The 20,947-nt window shown below is 36.0% G+C and overlaps 1 protein-coding gene across 2 annotated transcripts; it reads left to right on the forward strand.

Moving 5' to 3' along the window:
- Window positions 1-252: 252 nt before the first annotated feature.
- Window positions 253-20,817, forward strand: dusp22b (dual specificity phosphatase 22b). 2 transcript variants are annotated; one of them, XM_067362914.1, is made up of 7 exons: window positions 253-397; window positions 2,266-2,299; window positions 2,374-2,456; window positions 5,736-5,785; window positions 8,242-8,316; window positions 10,794-10,965; window positions 19,462-20,817. In XM_067362914.1, the coding sequence occupies exons 1-7, from the start codon at window positions 377-379 to the stop codon at window positions 19,498-19,500; spliced, it is 474 nt and encodes a 157-aa protein (XP_067219015.1). In that variant the 5' UTR covers window positions 253-376; the 3' UTR covers window positions 19,501-20,817. The 2 variants fall into 2 exon arrangements, with proteins under 2 accessions (XP_067219015.1, XP_067219014.1); XM_067362913.1 differs by having other exon boundaries at window positions 19,457-20,765.
- Window positions 20,818-20,947: the final 130 nt, after the last annotated feature.

Consider the following 20,947-nt stretch of genomic DNA (forward strand, 5'->3'; position numbering starts at 1 on the left):
GATAGATAATTTATTTAATAATTTACCCATTTTGCAGAGAAGGATCACATTGATGACACAAACCTTTAAACCAAATTTAAAAGACAACTGTTTTTAAATTGACTATTTATTGATTGAAATCTGAAATACAGCTATTTCACTTTAAAACAGTCCTGACTACATGAAGCACGGAGAATAAAGTAATTTGAGTACATGAAGTACTACTTGTCTGTTTTATGTGTACTGTGCCTTTAAGAGAAGCTCGTCCAGGAACTCAAGACAGTGTGTAGATAACGTTACACGACAAGTTGAATGTGAGCGCTTATAGCGATTAACTGTTGATACAAGCCTCGTTCAAGCGGACCACTGAAATACTAGCCACTGCATACACCGTGGCATGGGAAACGGAATAAATAAGGTAGATGGATATGCTTCCCTGTTCTCCTTCTGCAGTGCTTTAGGTCTGTAAATTTGAGAGGGATTATCGATGTGACACGAATCGATGCTCCTCCAACATAAACACGACGCTGCCTTCCAAGTGTTTGTGTTTATTAGTGGCGTTGGCTAAGAGAAGCGTCACTGTTGCTCATACTTTGGGCTAACGTTAGTCATTTGAACAAACCACTGAGTATGAAACTTTGTGCAGGTTGTGCCACATGAATGATTCCTCAAACTAATGTGTTTTGTTGAGGAGATGTGCGGTAGAAGTTACTTAGACTTGAAGTTGTTTTTTCTTGGGCCAGTAAGCAACCACATATAAACTACCACCAACATCACAGCAACCACGCAACAATCTGCCAGTAACCACTTGGAACACCTTAGCAACTGTATAGAAACGTGCTGACAACCATCCAGGGGTGCGTTTCCCAAAAACAACTATGGCAAGTTCTGTTGTTACCAACTAACGATGCTTTTGGGAAACACACCCCAGAGCACCATAGCAACCACATAGCAGTGTGCTGCTAACAACTACTCAAGAACACCTTAGCAACCACATAACAATGCTCTGGCAACAGATTTTAATCTCAGTAGCTCCTCACTGGATCTCGTGTACTGATCCAGGGGGTGGAGATGGGTATGTTAAGGGATCAGTGTTTGGTGTAAGCAATCAATACTGTGATTGATATGACCAATAAAATCTTAAGAATTGGCTGCAGGGCGGCATTGGCCTGTCTTCTGATGTCACATTTGGATGTGGGCCGGGTTGGATGTCCACCACAGGCTCCATTGAGATGCTTCTCATATGTAAAGTGGGAGGAGTTGGACCTGGATCCAACATCATCCCCGGATCTCATGTTTTGCAGTGAGGACCATCTCTCAATCAAACTCCTGGTGAAGGGTCAATTGGTCATTGGTTGTTTATGACACATTTTATTTGAGAGTTTGGATAAAATCATGCACAGCTTCTATGAAGAATGTACTATTCATCAAAATAAGATATCATTTTAAATAGTTAATGCATATGATTTTCTCAAATTGTAAAATCTGAAAAGCAAAAATTGTGGCAGTGTTTTCTTCCCTGCTGTGAATGAGAAAAAAGGGGGCAGGACTTGATTTTATCCATTGGGATTAGATGGTAGAAAATGTTACCTTGTTTCCATGGTTTCATGTGAGTGACAGATTTTCATCAGAGATGTTGTAGTGAGGGGGTCGGGCACGTTAATGTTTTCAATGTTTTTGTTGATTTTAGTCTTTTTCCCCCCCCATCGTGACGTAGCCAAGTGAAATGGCTTCTGGAACAATAAAAAATAATGTAGAGCAGGGCTTGATTTTATCCATGGGGAATTGACTGCATGGTTGTGGTTTGCTTTTTGGTCGATTTCATGTGAGTGACAGGTAGCCCCGCCCTCCCATCAATAAACATATCATCAGAGAAGGGAGGAGCTGCAAGATGGAGGGGAGGTTATTTTGAATAAAGATTACAAGACGCATGAATTTAAAAAAATAATGCTGTGCAGAGATAATAAATACTGCAATATTCTGAATAAAAAAGCAAGAATTGTCCATTTTTAATTTCAGCTTTCCTGTAGCTCAGGGGTTAGAGCATGGCACTAGCAATTCCAAGGTCATGGGTTCAATCCCAAGGATTGCACATACACAGATACAAATGTATAGTATAATGCAATGTAAGTCGCTTTGGATAAAAGTGTCTGCAAAATGCACAAATCTAAATCTATTTCATGGTGACTTTAAACACAGTTGTCTATTTTTGGAGTGCTATAATATGTAGTTTTGTATATTTTTTGGTTTGGTTGTGACTGAACAAACCTGCTTGTGTCATCCCAGGTTCTGTCAGACCTGTACTTGGGTAATTTCAAAGGTAAGAATGGACAACACCATTTTTAATTAGGTGCATGTTTAGGGAAGATAATAAATGTTTATTTATTTTCACAGATGCCAGAGACAGGGAGCAGTTAGCGAGAAACAACATCACACATATCCTCTCCATCCATGATACAGCCGCTCCCATTTTACAGGTAGTTGGACTCATTATTTCATGTCTTCAAAATATTTAGAAGCTTCTCTATACTAATGCAAACATAAAATCACGGTGAAATGTCAGCAGAATGATGTCACGTAGCAGCATATTTCATTCTCAGTATTTTACACTTGCAGGTTGCTTCCCTATTTAGCAGCTGAATGTGTTTTGCAGCCTGTCTTGAGATGCAAGATTTATTTTGAGATTAAATGTGTTTATTCTGCAGTAATGTTGTCAAGATACCAAAATTATGACTTCGATATGATACCTGACTAAAAGCCTCGATACTAATACTGAATCGAGAACCCCCCCCCCCCCCCCAAAAAAAAACAAAACCTAAACTAAAATAGTAAAAGTAATTAAATAATATGACAGAACTTAAAATTCACTGTTTTATAAATTAAACATTCCCTCTCCTTTATTTTAATAAATTAATAATTACATGCCTCAGTGTGAATGTCCTTACAGAGATGTTTGCAATAATCACAATTAATCTTTCACAGTTCTGAACAGGATGGGATAGGGGTGGGTGATATGACCAAAATCTTATTTCATAATTTAATATTTTTTAAATTTATAATCACAATATAGTTATTAAATTCATTTTATCTTTGTTAATAAAAATAAGCAAAGATGCAAATTACAGACAATATGACACACTATATAAGAAAGATGTAAATAAAATAAACAGTGCTTTATATTTTTCAGGTAGGCTGCAGTAGGTCTATTTAACAGCATTCAAGGAAGAAATTAAATAATCAAATGGAAAAAAAAAACAGTGGATAGCATTCACTCAATCACAATTTTTCTTTTTTTTTTTTTTTTTAACATTCATTCGTCACACAGATAGCAGCAGGTTTATTAGGCTGCTGTACCTTTAAAGGGTTAGTTCACCCAAAAATGGCTTGAGGGTGAGTAAATTATGGGATAATTTTAATTTTAGGTGAACTAACCCTTTTGAAGTGGTCATGAACTGAGAAATCAAAATTACCTGGATCTTTTTAACACATAAGAGGTCATTGTACTATATAACATCCTGCAAGTTTCAGAACTCAAAATTTTCTTGTAAGTCTAAGAACAGCTTATATTGAAGCCAATCTGTCAGAATGACAGGTCGTGGAATGTGCCACTTTATTACGTAAAACTGTGGCTAAACACTGCCTCCACAGAAGATGATCAATGTCTGCTTCGACATCACTGCCTGTTTATCCCCGCCCACCGAATCACGATTACCATGTGATAGGTAACACAGAGATACTAACAATGGGTTACTAGAGCTAGCAAGTGATAAAAATGGCTTTGGGGATGGCAAGATGTGAATGTCTAAGATGAGCATTATTTATTTGCATGTGGTACATTTCCCTGAGGATTATTTGGTCAGTTTGCAAACAGACTTTTACAATATGGACGTGACAGTAACTGTGTTAATTCTAATGCCTGATCTAGTGATTTCTGATATTAATGATTTATGTGCAGTCTAATGTTCTTTTTCTATGTGTCAGTAATTCAAATCAGTGACCAAACGGTCAACTTCACATTATTTCTGTAGAATGAAAATAAATTATGTGCTTAAATTATATATGGAAAGCGTTCAAAGAACGCTCCCTTTACAGTCGCTTGAACTGTAAAACAATGCAAGTTTATCAATGACTGAGTTCTGGACTCGTGCCAAAACTCCTGTTAAAATCAACAAATCTCTTATTTACATCATGTTTGCACTGTTAGTTATGATGAAAGCATTCGTGAGAATGCAGAAATCGAGTTGCAACGATGAGATCACTGCATTCATGTGCTCAACATCGGCTACAATGTTCATCAGTGTAACCTTTCATGCCACAGTATAATGCTATAGATCTAAATACAATGCTATAATCAACACATTTCACAATTAGTTAACTTTGAGAGCTGTAATAGTAGCTAAAAGTTTTCAAGAGAGTTCCACATAGAGAGTAATACTTAGCTATTTCATATGCAAAGATGTCAGCCAATCACAGCAGTGGGAGTTTACACTGAAGTCTGACAGCAGACACTTCAAACAGAGCATTCAAAAAAATGCCTTTTATTTCTAAATTATGACCATTTTTAATGTAAAAATTATTCTGACATTATAAGTGCACACCATGAAACATAAAACATTAAAACAATGTAGTTCATGACATTAAGAACTGCACGGATTCAATATATTGGAACGCATCTGATTTCTTTCTATGCTGTTTACGTTCACTGAAGAAATACCTGATTGTGTTTACATGAATACTCTCCAGGACATGCATTTTGACATATTTTTGACAATTCAAGCCCAATAATCTGCAAAAGAGAACTGAAGTCATGATCATCCTGTCGGAAAGGTGGCTTTCTGTGCACACGCTTTAGGTCTGAGCCCAGCAACGCAAGTAGCGCTTAGCTCATTTTAAAATAAAAAAGTTTTTTTTTTCTTTGTTTCTTTCTTCTTTTCTTTGTCATGTACTGCTCGTATATATTTTTTTATTCCCTGCAGGGAGTGGAAGCAGAGCTCTGTACACACGTCCTGGCTCCTGATGTCACACATGGACATTAAGAAATATGGCTCTTTTATAAAAATAAAAAAAATCTTATCTAATAAAAATTTGTATAAATGTACCATTTTTTATAATAGGGTATCGTGATACCTTTCTGGTATCGTGCAACACTATACTGTATTTATTTTATTTATTCAGGTCCTAAAAAGTCTTAAATTCTGCAGATACACTTCCTAAGTGAGTGGCATCTCTTACAGGAAAATGAGACCTTTAATATGCACCCATTTACTTGTGCCGAAAGCATTGCACACTGTAAAAAAATCTTTTTTGATTTTAGTAAACTAAACTTAATTTACTGCATTTGTCGAATTGATTTGTCCAGTGTTTTTGAATTAACAAAAGTTTTCGGTGTAAGTAAAACTTAAAAAGCCCATGCAAAATAATAATAATAATAATGAGAATTTTACATTGTACAGTATTCTTGCATGAAGTTGCAAGTTCTTGCATCAAAATTGCAAACTGGATAGCTGTCAGTCTGAGGCCAGTAAAATGACTTGAGATAAAACAGTAAAATATTCTGCATTTATGAATGAACTATGAGAGTGCTATGTTTTGAATTCATTATTGAAAATGAACACATTGTAGGCATGTGCAACAAAAAAGTCTGTATGTAACATGAAAAGGTTTACTCTCTGTCTTTCATACTTACATTTCGCTCTATCACATGTAATTTTGAGACATATTGAAGCACTTCTCATGTCTTTCCTCCATTTCTTTAGGAGATGACTTATCTTTGTATCCCAGCAGCAGATGCACCCACACAAAACCTGTGAGTAGGCTTTATGCATTTCTGATGGGCATCTTTGCTAATAGCTAGTCGGCCACCAGTGGGCAGCGCGAGTAACTGTGGCAACCTGAAAATGTAAATTTTTTTCATAAGCAAACTGTTTTATAAGTTCTGCATTTACACATGCTGTTCACTTTCGTCTTTTCCTCAGTCTTCATTACACTAAATCTGTGATGTTGGTTTTACATGTCATATCAAACTAGTTACATCCTTGAGTGTGCATGCATTTACACACGCACACACACACACAGACCCGCACATACGCACACTTCCTCTTGTGGCCCTCTTGGTGCAGGAAGGAAGTTATGAGCTGGGTTCTGCAGTGATGCCTTGGTCTCACTACGCCTTTATTTTTATCCCCCCTTTACCATCAACCCTCTTGTCACCCTTATGAGACTGCGAAACCCGGCCATGCGTAATGTGAAACTGACCCTCTTTAACCAAACTGGACAAACCCAACCCTTTCTCATCCTGGTCCTGTCAAAAGGATGGATGTTCTGGAGGAAACGCTACTCTACCTTACCGAGTTGTTTTTCTTCGCATGTTTAAAAGAAACCACAGTCAGATTTTTGGATTTCTTGACAGCCACTATCTGGACAGGTTCAAGCAAAACATGTCTGTATTTTGTTGCTGGTAGGGTATTCAAATAGAAAGGCAATGCTTAAAGGTTTTATTTCTTTGAACAATATATTCAGTGTATGCATGTATTCTTAAACACACATAAGGTTTTAGGAAGAAGGCACACAACATGTCCTCTAAACCCCTCATAGTAGTGTATGTCATGAAGACTTGACCACCCTGGAATGCCCAGATCATGGAAAACCTGGAATTTTATTATTGAACAAGTCGTGAAAATATCTTGAATCTAATTTTTTTTTGCTCTGCTCTGAATTATCTTTGCAAGTGCTTGTTTAGAGCAAAATCCATCAGTTTCTCCATTGGGTGCATTAAAAACAGTATCATTTAAATATATCAAATCAAATAGTTGGTACCCTACATATAAATGGAAACCAGTGTCTTTTTTAAAAAAGTAATGGAATTTCATTGGTCAAGACCAAGAACAAGGAGAGCACAATGGTTGAAAGGTTAGTTCATCAAAAAATAAAAATTCATCAGTTACTCGTTCCATACTTCTTCAAACACAAATGGAGAAATTTTTAATATTCTCTTACTGTTTTTTGCCCATTCAACACAATTTTCATGCTTTAATTTTCATGCATTAAACACCAGTAATCTTTATAAGTACAAAAAGACATCGTAAAGGTAATCCATATGAATTGAGCTGTTTAATCCAAGTCTTCTGAAGAGACATGATTGCATGTCATAAAGTTGCCCTGATCATTCAAAGGACTCATTCAAAGGGATATATATATATATATATATATATAATATATATATATATATATATAATTTATTTATTTTTTACTTGGTATTTGAAGTGTACAGATAAGAGTATAAGATAAAGCAATAAGCTAAGTGAAGCTGTGGTTTACATGAATTTAGAACAGCTAAGTGCCGTTGTTAGGCACAATGTGGAGTGGTTACTCTATAAAAATATTTATTTTAATATTTAAAATATCTATACCGGAACAAATTTTATATTTAAGCCAGTGTTTTAACGCTGTTTCGTACACGATACTGACTCAGCCTAAACACCTCACTGAAATGTTTTGATCATTTCAATACATACTTGTTTGAGTGTCAGTATCAAGCCTACATAAACTTATGACAGGAACTGTGAAGGCTGTAAATATTGAAGTTGTAAAAAAAAAAAAGATGTATTGTAGACCGGGCGGCCGCAGTGAGCAATCTGCATCTGGAAAACATCATGTATACAGGATGTCTCGTAATTCTCTGTTTACTGTTACGGTTATGACCTTCCCGCCACTGGAGGAACAGTGCTGTCAGCATCATACTGTGCTCATAGTCTGAACGCAAACCTCTATGACATGAAGATGTATTGAAACTGCCAAAATGTTTTTTTTTTTTCTGACAATTAAAGGGATAGTTCACCCAAAAATTAATATTCTGTCGTCATTTACTCACCCTCATGTCATTCCAAACCTGTTTTTTTTCTTCTTCTGTGGAGCACACAAGAAGATAATTTTAAAAATGCATCAGTTTTTTCTTTTTCTTTTTTTCCATACAGCAAAAGTTGTTTTGGACCCTGTTAACTTTCACTATTTTAAAAAACAAAACAGTTCTTCAGAATATCTTTTGGTGAACTATCCTTTAAGCCACAATTACTGTCTCATTGCATTAGATAACAAAATGTCGAAACAAACCCATGACATTAAGTGTGCATTAAATGTGTCTTCAGTGTCCAAAAATGACATCACTGCATTAAAACAGGCTATATTTCACTGTAAAATCCTTCACATTTGTGTCACTTCTGTATAGACCTACATGTGGTAAATTGGTCTCTTTCCCCTCCACAGCATTCAGCATTTTAAGAAGAGCATTATGTTCATGCACGAGTCCCGACTGAAAGGGGAGGGCTGTCTAGTTCACTGGTAAGTGAGGGGTTTTTATGTCCTCCAGCTATTGAAATCTACACTGTAAACTAACTGATGTTAGTAGATCCATATGGTTGCACGCAGGGCTTGACATCCGCCAACCCGCCAAATGTGGGTGGATTTTAGCAGTGGTGTGTAACGCAGTCACTCCTACTAGCCACTTTGGCATGTAATACAGCTATACATTTTTCAGTTGAAGTCTTTTAAAAAGGTATCTGAAATAATAAACTAAGTGCAATGTAGTGTTGTCAAAAATATAGATTTTTCAGTACATATCAATTCTGAAATGTTACAATATTAATTTTCCTCAGAATAGATATATGATACCAGCTGCGGTTTCTCGTTCTCATCTCTCCAACAGCGAATTGACACACAAACCCACCTCCCTTCACTCACTCATTTCATTTGCTCAGGATGAATATTGTTGATGTTACAGGGCTTGAATTTAGGCATGGGATTGTGCATATTGCGCATGATTTTACTAATTTCTACAGATTTTGTTGTCACACCCAAAGTGTGTGCACATAAAGATGCCTCAGAGTACCCTACTGTAACAGTATAATGGATTTGTGCATCAGGTCTTAAAGTGACAGCAGCCTTATATACCTGCTGCCAATTTATGAGATATTAAAAATATCTATATAGCAGTTTTCCCCCATGGTATTGATGTCAAAATTGTGGCCAGTGAAAATGCTGAGTGGCTTAAACTTTGAAAAACCACTACCTAAAACCACTGGCTGGTCAGCAAAAAAAAAGTTAATGTCAAGTAGGGCTGGGCGATATATCGCATATGATTGTCACGTGCATTTCATCAGTAAAGCCGGTTCCCTGATTGCCGCTAAATCGCCATCACCTGCTTTCAAATGGAGCGGCATTTAATAGACAGAGCCGTAGATCACTGATAAGCCACGCAATATCGCGTTCATTATCGAAGGCGATACATCGCCCAGCCCTAATGTCAAGCCCTGGTTGCATGCACCAAGATATAAGACCTTACCTTATGAGGAAGCAAAATATGCACACCACCAAGATATCAGCACTAATCGAGCCCTGTGTGACAATGTGAACAGCTGATAAGTAGGTGTCAGGGGGGCTATTTTTGAACTTCCCAAAAACAACAGTACAGTAAACACAAGCCTCTGTTTGATCTGACAATATAATACAGCATATGGGTAGAGTGCTTTCTTCTGGAAAACATAATGGGGTCTGTAGGATTTCTTCGAAATGTGAACGTTCGTCCTCTTGCAGTGTCAAAGTTCCAAGACGAAGTTGAATGCTTAAAGGAACACTCCACTTTTTTTGAAAATAGGCTCATTTTCCAACTCCCCTAGAGTTAAACAGTTGAGTTTTACCGTTTTCGAATCCATTCAGCCGATCTCCGGTTCTGGCGGTACCACTTTTAGCATAGCTTAGCATAGTTCATTGAATCTGATTAGACCGTTAGCATTGCGCTTAAAAATGACCAAAGAGTTTTGATATTTTTCCTATTTAAAACTTGACTCTTCTGTAGTTACATCGTGTACTAAGACCGATGGAAAATAAAAAGTGATTTTCTAGGCTGATATGGCTAGGAACTATACTCTCATTCCAGCGTAATAATCAAGGAACTTTGCTGTCGTATCATGGCTGCAGCAGTGCAATGATATTACGCAGCGTCTCTCACAAACGTCTCCATGGTTGCAAGGCACGTTCCCTGTGCAAGCAGGGGCTCACAGGTGCTGCGTAATATAATTGCACTGCTGCAGCCATGGAACGGCAGCAAAGTTCCTTGATTATTACGCCTGAATGAGAGTATAGTTCCTAGCCATATCAGCCTAGAAAATCACAACTATTTATTTTCCGTCGGTCTTAGTACACGATTTAACTACAGAAGAGTCAAGTTTTAAGTAGGAAAAATATCAAAATTCTTTGGTCATTTTTAAGCGTGATGCTAACGGTCTAATCAGATTCAATGAACTATGCTAAGCTATGCTAAAAGTGGTACCGCCAGAACCGGAGATCGGCTGAATGGATTCGAAGACGGTAAAACTCAACTGTTTAACTCTAGGGGAGTTGGAAAATTAGCCTATTTTCAAAAAAAGTGGAGTGTTCCTTTAAGGTTTGGGGCTCGCTCATTCTCATGTCTAACCTAAAGAAACACCAGTAATTATTATGTCGCATTGCCCTCATGTTAGCATCAACCAAGCTTTTGTGAAAATTTAAGCTGCGTTTCATTTCGGTAGTTGCGTCCTCAAGGATGTCTTATTTAGGAAAAGTAACCATAATAAAATTGACTGTTATTTCTCGTGAGGTGTAAAATACTGTAACTTTTTTCTTACTTTGCAATCTAACGGTTACTTTTCTTAAATTAGACTGCCTCGATGACATATGCTGCCTTCAAATGCAACCTCCGGAGGACGCAGCCTTCGAAATGAGACATCAAATTAGTAAAAGAATCTTAGTGAGTGGCTGAATTTTGATTTCATGTAATCCAGTCTTGCTGGCGTGTCACGCAGTGTGACACTGGTGGTGGCGTACATTATGACTGTGACTACTCTGGGATGGCAGGAGGCTCTGGCTGCAGTGAAGGTGGCGAGACCTTGTGCTTCACCCAATGCGGGCTTCCAGACCCAGCTGCAGGTGTTTGAGAGCACTGAACTACAGCAGGTGATTCCTTCACATTTGATGACTGAAATTCGGTCAGCAGTTAGCACCCAAATGCAATTACATGATATTGATGAAGATGTCAGTTCAACTTAAGCCAACAGGGCCATTTGAACCTCATGAATTAATGTTTCAAAAGGGTTTGTTGTTGTTGTTTTGATTTTTTTTCTGTGGCAGTATCTTTACAAACCTGACAACTTTACCACTGGCCTCTAATTATGTCAATGATCATGTTTACATGCACACTGCGCTTAACCCCGCGAAGCGATGCAGTGTTAGAATGTTAGGTCACACTATATATTAGGTGTCTTCAACTACTAGGTACTTCATCAAAAACTAAGTACAATGTACTTATTGTGTTCATGTTGTATTATAAAACTCTTGTTGTGCTATTGAGGTGGATACAGGTAAGTTTAGGATACATGTTTGGTGGTATTAGTTAGGTATAAGCATGAGTTAAGGTTTATGGGAAGGGTCAACAGTGTAAATATAGACGGGTTAAATTGGGATTTGTTATGTGGGGGGGTTCAGGCTTTCGAGGGGTGCACATTTGTACATACTCTGCTATGAACACTAAAATGCTGATCAAAAACATTCTAGATGCTGACTGTGCAAAACTACATCTGATGACAATAAAATCTTTGTGCTGTGATCTTTATTTGGAACTATTTTCGCTGCTGAAATAGAGCAAAAACAGTCTATATTGCATCTAAAAAAGTGACTTTATTAACTACTTCTTTATTGAACTGTTGTATAAAAGTAGTGTCACATTTTCAATCTTGATTTCAATAACTTGGAAAACAGCACAAAAACTTCCACATTTTGAATTTTTACAATGATTTCTTTGTGTGTGCTGCACTCATTTGTTTCGCCACGAGAGGCGTGAGTCCCAACAGTGCAACCTTATTACTGTCAGCACATCATACATTATGTATTATTATCCATTATCAATCACCACTTACACTAAATGTAATAGAACCATGCTTGTGTTTTGGTGATTCTCTAAGTATTTTTGTTATTGATGTTTTAATCAGGCTACTGATTAAAACTCTCTTTCACATGCCCCTTCAAAAATCATGTGTTAATGTCGAGCCCTGGTTATTTAAAAGGTTAGTTCACCCAAAAATGAAAATTCTGTCATTACTCGCCCTCACTTTCGTTCATCTTCAGAACACAAATTAAGATATTTTTGATGAAATCCGAGAGCTGTCTGACTCCTCCATAGACAGCAATTTAACTACCACTTTCAAGGACCAGAAGGGTCCTTGAAACATTGTTAAAGTAGTCGACGTGGAACTTCCAGTTTAGCATCTGCCATGTGAAATTGCAAGGTTGGGAGCTCTGCAAAACAGTTGTTATATTTACTTTCTACACAAGTTACAACACTTAAATTGTTTTGTGGGATATTTCTGAACTTCTCGCATCAACATTGAAGGCTCCGTGACAGAAAAAGACTGATTCGGCAAGCTTTAACGGATCTACAGAGTCAGCCAAAGATGAAACATAACTGATGGTGCTACAATAATGCTACAATTATCCATTATTAGTACAAGCCTGTTGTACTGGACCCCGTCCGAATGATGGCCAAACCTTTCTTTACTGAGTTTTATGTACTTCACACAAAAAAATGAAGCATCTGTTTTCACACCAGAAAATCACTGTAAGAGCTTGATAAAACACAGTGCAAGAAGTGTGCATTGAAATATTATCCATAAACTCTCTCTCCCTTGCATTACCATCAACATACATAGCGAATTACACAGAAAATCTTGTTACAATTAACAGTAATATATATATATATATATATAATATACCTTTTGACTTTTCGGGGGGTGCATGATAAACTGGTAAACTTTATATCCGTAAATCAACTCTGATGAACTGTAATAAAGTGCATGCTCTCCCTTTCATTACTGCTGTATCCAGTATTGCTCCAAAGACTGCAAGCTGGATCACGAGCAGTTGCTAGTGATCCATCCTTGACTAACAACTTTTTTGCTAAATCTGTGTTTTGTATTGTCCCTTTGTATTGACATTTGTTCACAAAGCAGTAGTGTAAAATGATTCAAGCACGCATAAACACATTTAGGGTGTACATTTAGGGTATATGGGGGTGCATACCCTTAAAAAAAACAAAAAAAAAAAAACAAAAAACGAATCCACTGTGTCTTCAGCGGCTCTGATGTCAGGAGTACATGGAGACTGTTATGTTCACTCTTACATCCAACAACAAAACACCTCAATCGCTTACGAGTCATTCTTGTTGCTACAGCTCCTCCAGCCTGGAGAAAATGGAGGACTGTGTACAACTCGCTCAGAGTGGGGGTCTATGGCAAAGTCTGTTATAGCAGTTGTGGACATCTGCAAATGGCTTATTCCAGACACTGCTTATAATAAAAAAAAAAAGAAGTGGGTGGATTTTTATAATTATAGGGTGGTTGTGAAATGCATCTTTGTTCTGCTGACCACTTTAGATTAAAAGGGGATCGGGTAGGACAGGTTCTCTATTCAATATTTAATTCTAAATCTAGAGGCTGTGCAATTTTAGTGCATAAATCTGTCTCATTTTTAGCCTCTGAAACTATTGTAGATCATAGAGGAAGATACATTATTGTATCATGCATACTTTTCTCGACCCCCTTGACTCTTGCAAATGTTTATGCTCCCAATTATGATGATCCTAATTTTATTTATTCTTAGTCTTGTATTCCTAATATTTATTCGCACCGACTTATGGCTGAGGACTTTAATTGCATTATGTCTCCCATTCTTGATAAATCTTCCAAAAAGATAAATCTCTATCAAAATGTGCCTCAGTTATCCACACATTTATGCAAAAGTATGGTATATATTATGCATTTCATCACTTGCATCCCTCTGAAAGGAAGTATTCATTTTTTTCTCATGTTCACCTGATGTATTCTCACATTGATTATTTCTTTTTGGACAATACATTTCTTCCATACTTACAGGACTGTTTTTACCTAAGTATTGTAATTTCTGATCATGTACCAATTATATTAGAGCTTCAAATTCCACATCAGCCACCTAAATGCTGTCGGTGTCTAAGTCTCCTATCCAACAAGGATTTTATTGAATTTGTCTCTTCCAATATATCAAGTTTTATTGAAGTCAGTACTACGGCAGGCATGCCATACTCTACTATTTGGGAAAACCTGAAATTTTATTTACGTGGTCTAATCATTTCTTATTCATCCCATAAAAATCAAGAGAAGAAAAGACATCTTAAAGAAATATCTAACGCCATAGTGCTTATTGATAGCCAGTATGCCTCGGATCCTTCCCCTGAACTTTTTGAAGAGCATCAGTTCTTACAGGCAGAATATGATATATTATCAAACGATGAAGCTGAAAAATGTATTCTTCGTGCTCAACATAGGGTTTATGAGCAAAGTGATAGGACAGGAAAGTTCTTGCCCAGCAGATTCGTGAGGCTGAAGCATCTCGTCTGATTCCCCAACTTATACTCCTCAAAATCCCCACCAGATGCTTTCGCAATGAACACTTTTCTAATTGGAATTGAATTTCCCACTATTCTTTAGATAAAGACATTCAATATGAGGGAATTAAGGAATCTGTAGCATCTATGAAATCTGTCAATATGTTAAGCCCAATTTTACTTTTGGTTTTCTCAGAAAGTCTTCAGAATGATTATTTGCCTGCAAGTCTCTATCAAGCGACTTTTTGCTGCTTTTAAAGAAAGACAAGAATCCACTAGAATGTGGTTCATATCCTCCCATCTCTTTGTTAAATTTTGACTATAAATTTTAGCCAAATTTTTATCTACCCATCTTGAAAATTCTGTGGGTCAAATAATTTTGCCTGATCAAACTGGCTTTACTCAGGATAGTCATTCTTTTTATAATATTAGGCACATTTTTAATATATTATTTTCTTCCCATTAAAACAAGATGTGGTACTGTCACTGAAAAGGTGTTTGACCGTGTTGAATGGATCTTTTTCAGGTCTTAGGAAAATTTGGATTTGTCCCTACATTTATCTCTTGGATTAAAATTTTATATGTGGGCCCTAAAGCTTCTATACATACTTATAATTACTTTTCAGAGTATTTCAAACTGCAACAGGGCACAAGACATATCTTGGTATTTGCCTATATTAGCCATAGCCATATATTTGCCTATATTAGCCATATTTGCAATTGCATAAGGTTTCTTTATATGCAGATGACCTTCTTATTTTTTATCTAATCCTCTTATTTCAATTCCTCATTTTTTTTTTTTTTTTCTATTCTAGATAACTTTAGTAGTTTCTCAGGATACAAACTAAATTTCTGTAAAAGTGAATTGTTCCCACTGAACTCATCTTCCCTTCAGATTTCATAATCAGATTTTCAATTCAAGGTTGTCAGAAATCGTTTTAAATACCTGGGATTCAGGTGATCCGTAAATACTCTGACCTGTTCAAAGCCAGCTTTAGTCCTCTCCATAATCATGTTAAGTCTCTCTCCGTGTCCTGGAAATGTCTCCCTCTATCTTTGATATAGGGTGAATGTTATCAAAATTAATATTCTTCCTACATTTTTATATAATTTCCAGTGCCCTCCTATATTTAATCCAAAATCATTTTTTCTTTTACAGTTTTGCAGCAGAATATTTCTTCTTTCATTTGGAATAAGTCAAAACAAATTAATCAAAGTCATCTTATGAAACCAAAGTGTTTGTGTGGCCTGGCTCTGTCAAATTTTCAAACCTATTATTGGGCAGCAAACATTAGGAATCTGTTATATTGGGTGCAGCAGGATTTGCAATTAAATAAGTCTCAGTGGGTACTGATGGAAGTACTCCAGCATCTTTAACATCCTTACTATGTATACCAATTCCATTTAAATATAATAATAATAATAATAATAATAATAAAAGTTGTTAAGCATTCATTAAGGATTTGGTGTCAATTCTGTTTAGCATTGGGCCTTAAAGAGCCTTTGACTGTAGCGCCTGTTTTTTGCAATATATAATTTCCACCCTCTTTGATGTATGGAGCTTTTAACATTTGGAGGGAACATGGCCTAGCTACAGTTGGTCAACTACACATAGATAACAATTTTGCATCCTTTACACAATTTAGAGAAAAATTCGACCTACCCAGCTCCCATTTTATTTAGATACTTGAAGATATGAAACTTTATTCGTAAGCAGTTTTCTAACTTTCCCTTTTTGCCAATGAAAAATATACTTGATGTATTATACCTTCATATATCTTTGAAAGGGGTTATTTCTAAAATCTTTACTATAATTAGCACAAAACTGTCCCCCTCAATGCGTACACTGAAGGCACTCTGGGAAGAGGCGAATACATTCATCATCTATAAATACTGAGTCACACAGAGTCCATTGGTCTAGAACTAAATTAAACAAAATATTCCCTGATCTCAACCCAACCTGCCTTCATTGCACAACTGAACCAGCCCAGTTAAGCATTCTCTTTGGTCTCTTCCAAAACAGAATTTTGGTTTTTGGGGAAAGTTTTCAGGTGCTTTTCTGTTATTTTTTTTCTTTACCAATAGACCACAACCCTTTAACAGTATTGTTTGGTATTTTGCCAGAATCTGTTCATTTAAACACATTACAGGCTGACAGTGTAGCCTTTGCTGGCTAGGTGACTTATTCTTGAAGAATAACTGGAAGACCGCAATTCCCCCTCCTTATCGCAATGGGTTTTTGACCTTTTGACATGCTCTTAAGATGGAAAAGATTTGGTGCGCAATTAAACAAAAGCCAAATATTTTTCTGAAAATCTGGAGCCCTTTATGGAATATTTTAAGGAGACAACTAAATCCTGTTTTTATTTGTTTTTGTTTTTTTTTTTCATAATTTTTACATTTTATTATTATTATTATTATTATATATAGATTATTATTTGTACTTGCCTGGTGTTTTTTTTTTTCCCTCTCAATCTAAATTAATGTATGGTTGTTTTTTTTATGTGTATATGTACCTATAATATTTATACTATATTACTGTATTTATGTTATTGTTACTTTCTGTCAGACCTAAGATGAACCAAATAAGAGCAAAAATAAATAAATAAATAGTCGACCTCTCCAATACTGAGCCGGCGTTCTGAAGCAGAACCTGGAAGAACTGAACGTAAACAGCATAGGAGAATAACACACAAGAGAAGACTTTCATGAATAAATTAGTTATCTTTGTTTTGCTTTTGCACACAAAAATTATTCTCGTCACTTCATAAAATTAAGGTTGAACCATTGCAGTCACGTCCACTATTTTAACAATGTCTTTAGTACCTTTCTGGACCTTGAAATTCGTGGTTAAATTGCTGTCTATGGACAAGATATGCCTTTCGGATTTCATCAAAAATATCTTAATTTGTGTTGAAGATGAACGAAGGTCTTGCAGGTGTGCAGTAACATGAGGGAGAGTAATTAATGACAGAATTTTCATTTTTGGGTGAACTAACCCTTTAAATGTAAGTACATTTTAGTTAAAGACACCTAATATAAAGTTGGACAGAATCACGGAAACACTGAAACACTGCACGCTGTATAAACAGTAGTTTATACTTTTAACCCTTTAACACGTACGATCACACCGGTGTGATCAGTCTTGGCTGGCCCCAGGAGCGTACGATCACACCGGTGTGATTAGAACGTTCAGTGCATTACGTGATCAACTGCCAAATTCAAATGTGCTTGCGCGCTTTAACTGGCGCTAAACCAGAGACGGACGCGCGCAGCGCTTTTCATATATCACATATATGCAGTGTTTTCAACCAAATAATGTTCATTTCAGGTTTCAGACATTTAAATACACATGAGTACTAACAAAACAATATATTTAGAGTTTGTAAAATACACAATGATGTCTATAGAAGCGGAAATAACAACCCTTTCCATTATAACTTGACAACACGTTTAATTCATATCAGATACACATTGTGAAAGTAACTTAAAAGCTTACTCTATTCTTCCCCAGTTCACCGGCACACTTAGTTTCACGTATTTCGGGAGAAGTGGATAAATTCACGGGTTGTAAATCCAACAGATCCGATTCTCTGCGCGGTGCAAACTAACATGGCGGCGCCCATTGCTCATATGGCTCAACTAACGCGATCGTTATAAAGCTGTTTAAACAGCAAAACACATCCACTTGCACATATTTGGCAATCGGAATATTAGATATTTCATGCTATAGTTAACAAATTTGTGAATATTTTGAATAAAAATGGAAAAATTAAATGAAAGCAGATCATCATTCATACAGTGCTGCAGTGTGTCACGTAACAAGCAATGACGCGTCACCATGGAAACCATAAAGTGATACGTTCTAAATAACGGTCGCCTTAAAAAACTCACGCTGGGGGGTCAGCCAGAATATTTGAAACTTACGTGCGAAAGGGTTGTTGACAGAAGACTCAACATTTGGTGTAAAGAAGAGACCGTTTCATTCTTACCTTTTATAGTCCAAAAAATAATTTAGGATAAACTTGATGGTACAGCAATATATAATATGAGGATGTGCAGTACTAGAGCTTTTATGTAAACATATCGCATGCGGCATTCGTCCAGTAAGGACATTAACCCAGATGAGATGTTATCTTATAAATATTAATTGCTAACCCCGTTTAAATTATTAACTGTGTAAAACATGAAGCAAGATAACCCAGTATACCAGACTACTTAAATAAAATGCATGTAAATATCAGTCGTCACTCTATATTTCTCAATAATAATCTTGGTACGATGATATTTAAATGCTTAGTTTTATGATGAAAGCTCTGTAGTTTTAATGCAATGCAATACAATAATGATTGAGAGATGAACAAATAAATCCTCATAAGCCTGATGATCATATTTGACACTCAACGTCTGAACGTATTTTTTCTAAAAAATAACATGGATAATCAAACCTAAGTTGCTTCAGTCCAGTCAGTGTTCATATTACTACAATAGACCCTTTTCACATTTCCGGGTCTCGGAAGTTGTCATAGTTGGGTTAACTTTTATAGTGGTGAGAGAGAGACTTCATTGGATATATTTTTTGTTTTCATTTGCACAAACAGCAAAAGAAAAACTCCACAATATAGTGTTTTCACAACTTTCAAAAAGAGGAACAAAATAGAGAGCGATTGATAACGGCTGTCAGAAGAGAGAAATAAGTAATTAGAAACACTCTCACAGCAGCATTAACTTGTTTTTTGTAATTTGGTGCAAAGGTAATATAATACAATGTATAGTGTTATAAATGTACATACATTTATTAAAAATGAACTTTGCAGGATTTACGATATTGATTACCGTTAAAACGCGTCATCACAGTCTGTGAAAGTTATTCTTATGTGTATGAAAACAACGGAAATCGTTTACAGTGTGGTTTATAGAAATCTGAATACAGCGGGCATAGGTTGTATTGATAAGAATCAGAGTCAATGCCCACTAAACATTCTGTGCTTGTCCGAATGAAGCGCTGGATTATAATTGTTCATATTTGTTCAGTTCAGAGAGTGGCTGAAGGAGGAGTACAAGGAAAACCCCTTTAATGATGAGGAGGAAATCCGCAACCTGCTCACACAGGTGACCGGCACCTTGACACCGGAGGAGAACGATCTTCAGGACGCCTGAGAGATCGTCACACGCCATTCCTCGAAGACTTGCGTTGTCAATGACTGTTATCTCCGATTAGAAACATGGGTTGACATCTTAATGCGTCATAGTGATGGTGTTTGTTATGGCATAGCACTGTTTATTAACTTGAGGACTCTTTTTGTAAATATGCAAGGTTTTAATGTTTACTACTGAAAAGATGTTAATGGAAAATTTTGTTGTTCAGTATTTACAGTTATATTATAAAAATTGATTTATATTATGGTCTCTAACTGACTGACTGTATTTTTCCTCTACACTTGCTGGAAATGTGAGAAGCTGAATTGCTGTTAGTTGTGTTACCAAAGCTTACCGAGGGGCTGTTTTAATGTCAAAGTCACATAAAGAAAGAGTAGAAATGTCTATTTTTAAAAAATAATAACTGCACATGTTGTTTAATATCACCATATACGGGTATTTTGTAGTGGTAGGGTAACATGGGGCAAGATGACCCCCTCACGTTCCAACACCCCTATTTCATGCTGCTGCCCATATATAACACAAAATCTCACACTTTTGATGAATGGCTATGCTATTTTTAATTTTGTCATTTCATCTGAATTTCAACATTTGTGAGATTAACTCAGTCGAAACAGTTTCGGCGTTAATTGATCTAATTTTGTGTGTTTGGAAAATTGTGTGTTTGTCAATGAGGGATTTGTAGACACATCAATGTTTTTGGATTTGTGGAGAAAAAGTTATAGTTTTTATTTTGAATTAAGATGGCATTGTGTTACTAGTGTAATTGTTTTTAAATTTAATAATCATTGTAATTAATGGGGTTATCATTTAATATTTCCATGAATTAGATGTATTTCAGACATCTTTGCTTTCATTAAAACCTATAGGTTGAGTGAAATCATTCAATTTGATTTCATAATGTTGCTATTATATATCTTTAATTAAAATATGGGCAATTAGATATGTTAATGTTCATATGCCTGTACACAAGTTATAGAATAATTTTACCTTTCAGATGAATCTCTTTTACTAGGATTCTGCTTTGTCTGTCATTAGTTATTCAATTATTCAAATTGTCGTAATAAAATTTTAAAATATAAAACTTTAAAATATATATTAATATTAATAAAAATTACATCAAAAGTACTCTAACATTCATGCTGTAAGAGTTTGTCCAGGGGGCAGCTTCCTAGGCCTACTCTTAATATTTTACATTTTGTGATATAACAACTAAATTAGAAAATGTTTGTTTATTTCCTGTAATAACACATTGGCATGCTAAACTTGTATCTAAATATGTTACAGTTTAAAAGTAAATCTACATTGTTCTAAAGGGGGGTCATCTTCCTCCATGTTACCCTAATCTAATGATGATTAGAGGTA

The sequence above is a fragment of the Chanodichthys erythropterus genome, chromosome 16 (genome assembly GCF_024489055.1).
Source record: "Chanodichthys erythropterus isolate Z2021 chromosome 16, ASM2448905v1, whole genome shotgun sequence".
NCBI classification, from domain to species: Eukaryota; Metazoa; Chordata; class Actinopteri; order Cypriniformes; family Xenocyprididae; genus Chanodichthys; species Chanodichthys erythropterus.

Excerpts from the sequence above, each read along its gene's own strand:
- dusp22b (XM_067362913.1), top strand. The coding sequence starts at position 377 with ATGGGAAACGGAATAAATAAG. Across the intron at positions 398-2,265 it reads TGGGAAACGGAATAAATAAG|GTTCTGTCAGACCTGTACTT; the intron begins GTAGATGGATAT and ends GTGTCATCCCAG. Across the intron at positions 8,317-10,793 it reads GAGGGCTGTCTAGTTCACTG|TCTTGCTGGCGTGTCACGCA; the intron begins GTAAGTGAGGGG and ends CATGTAATCCAG.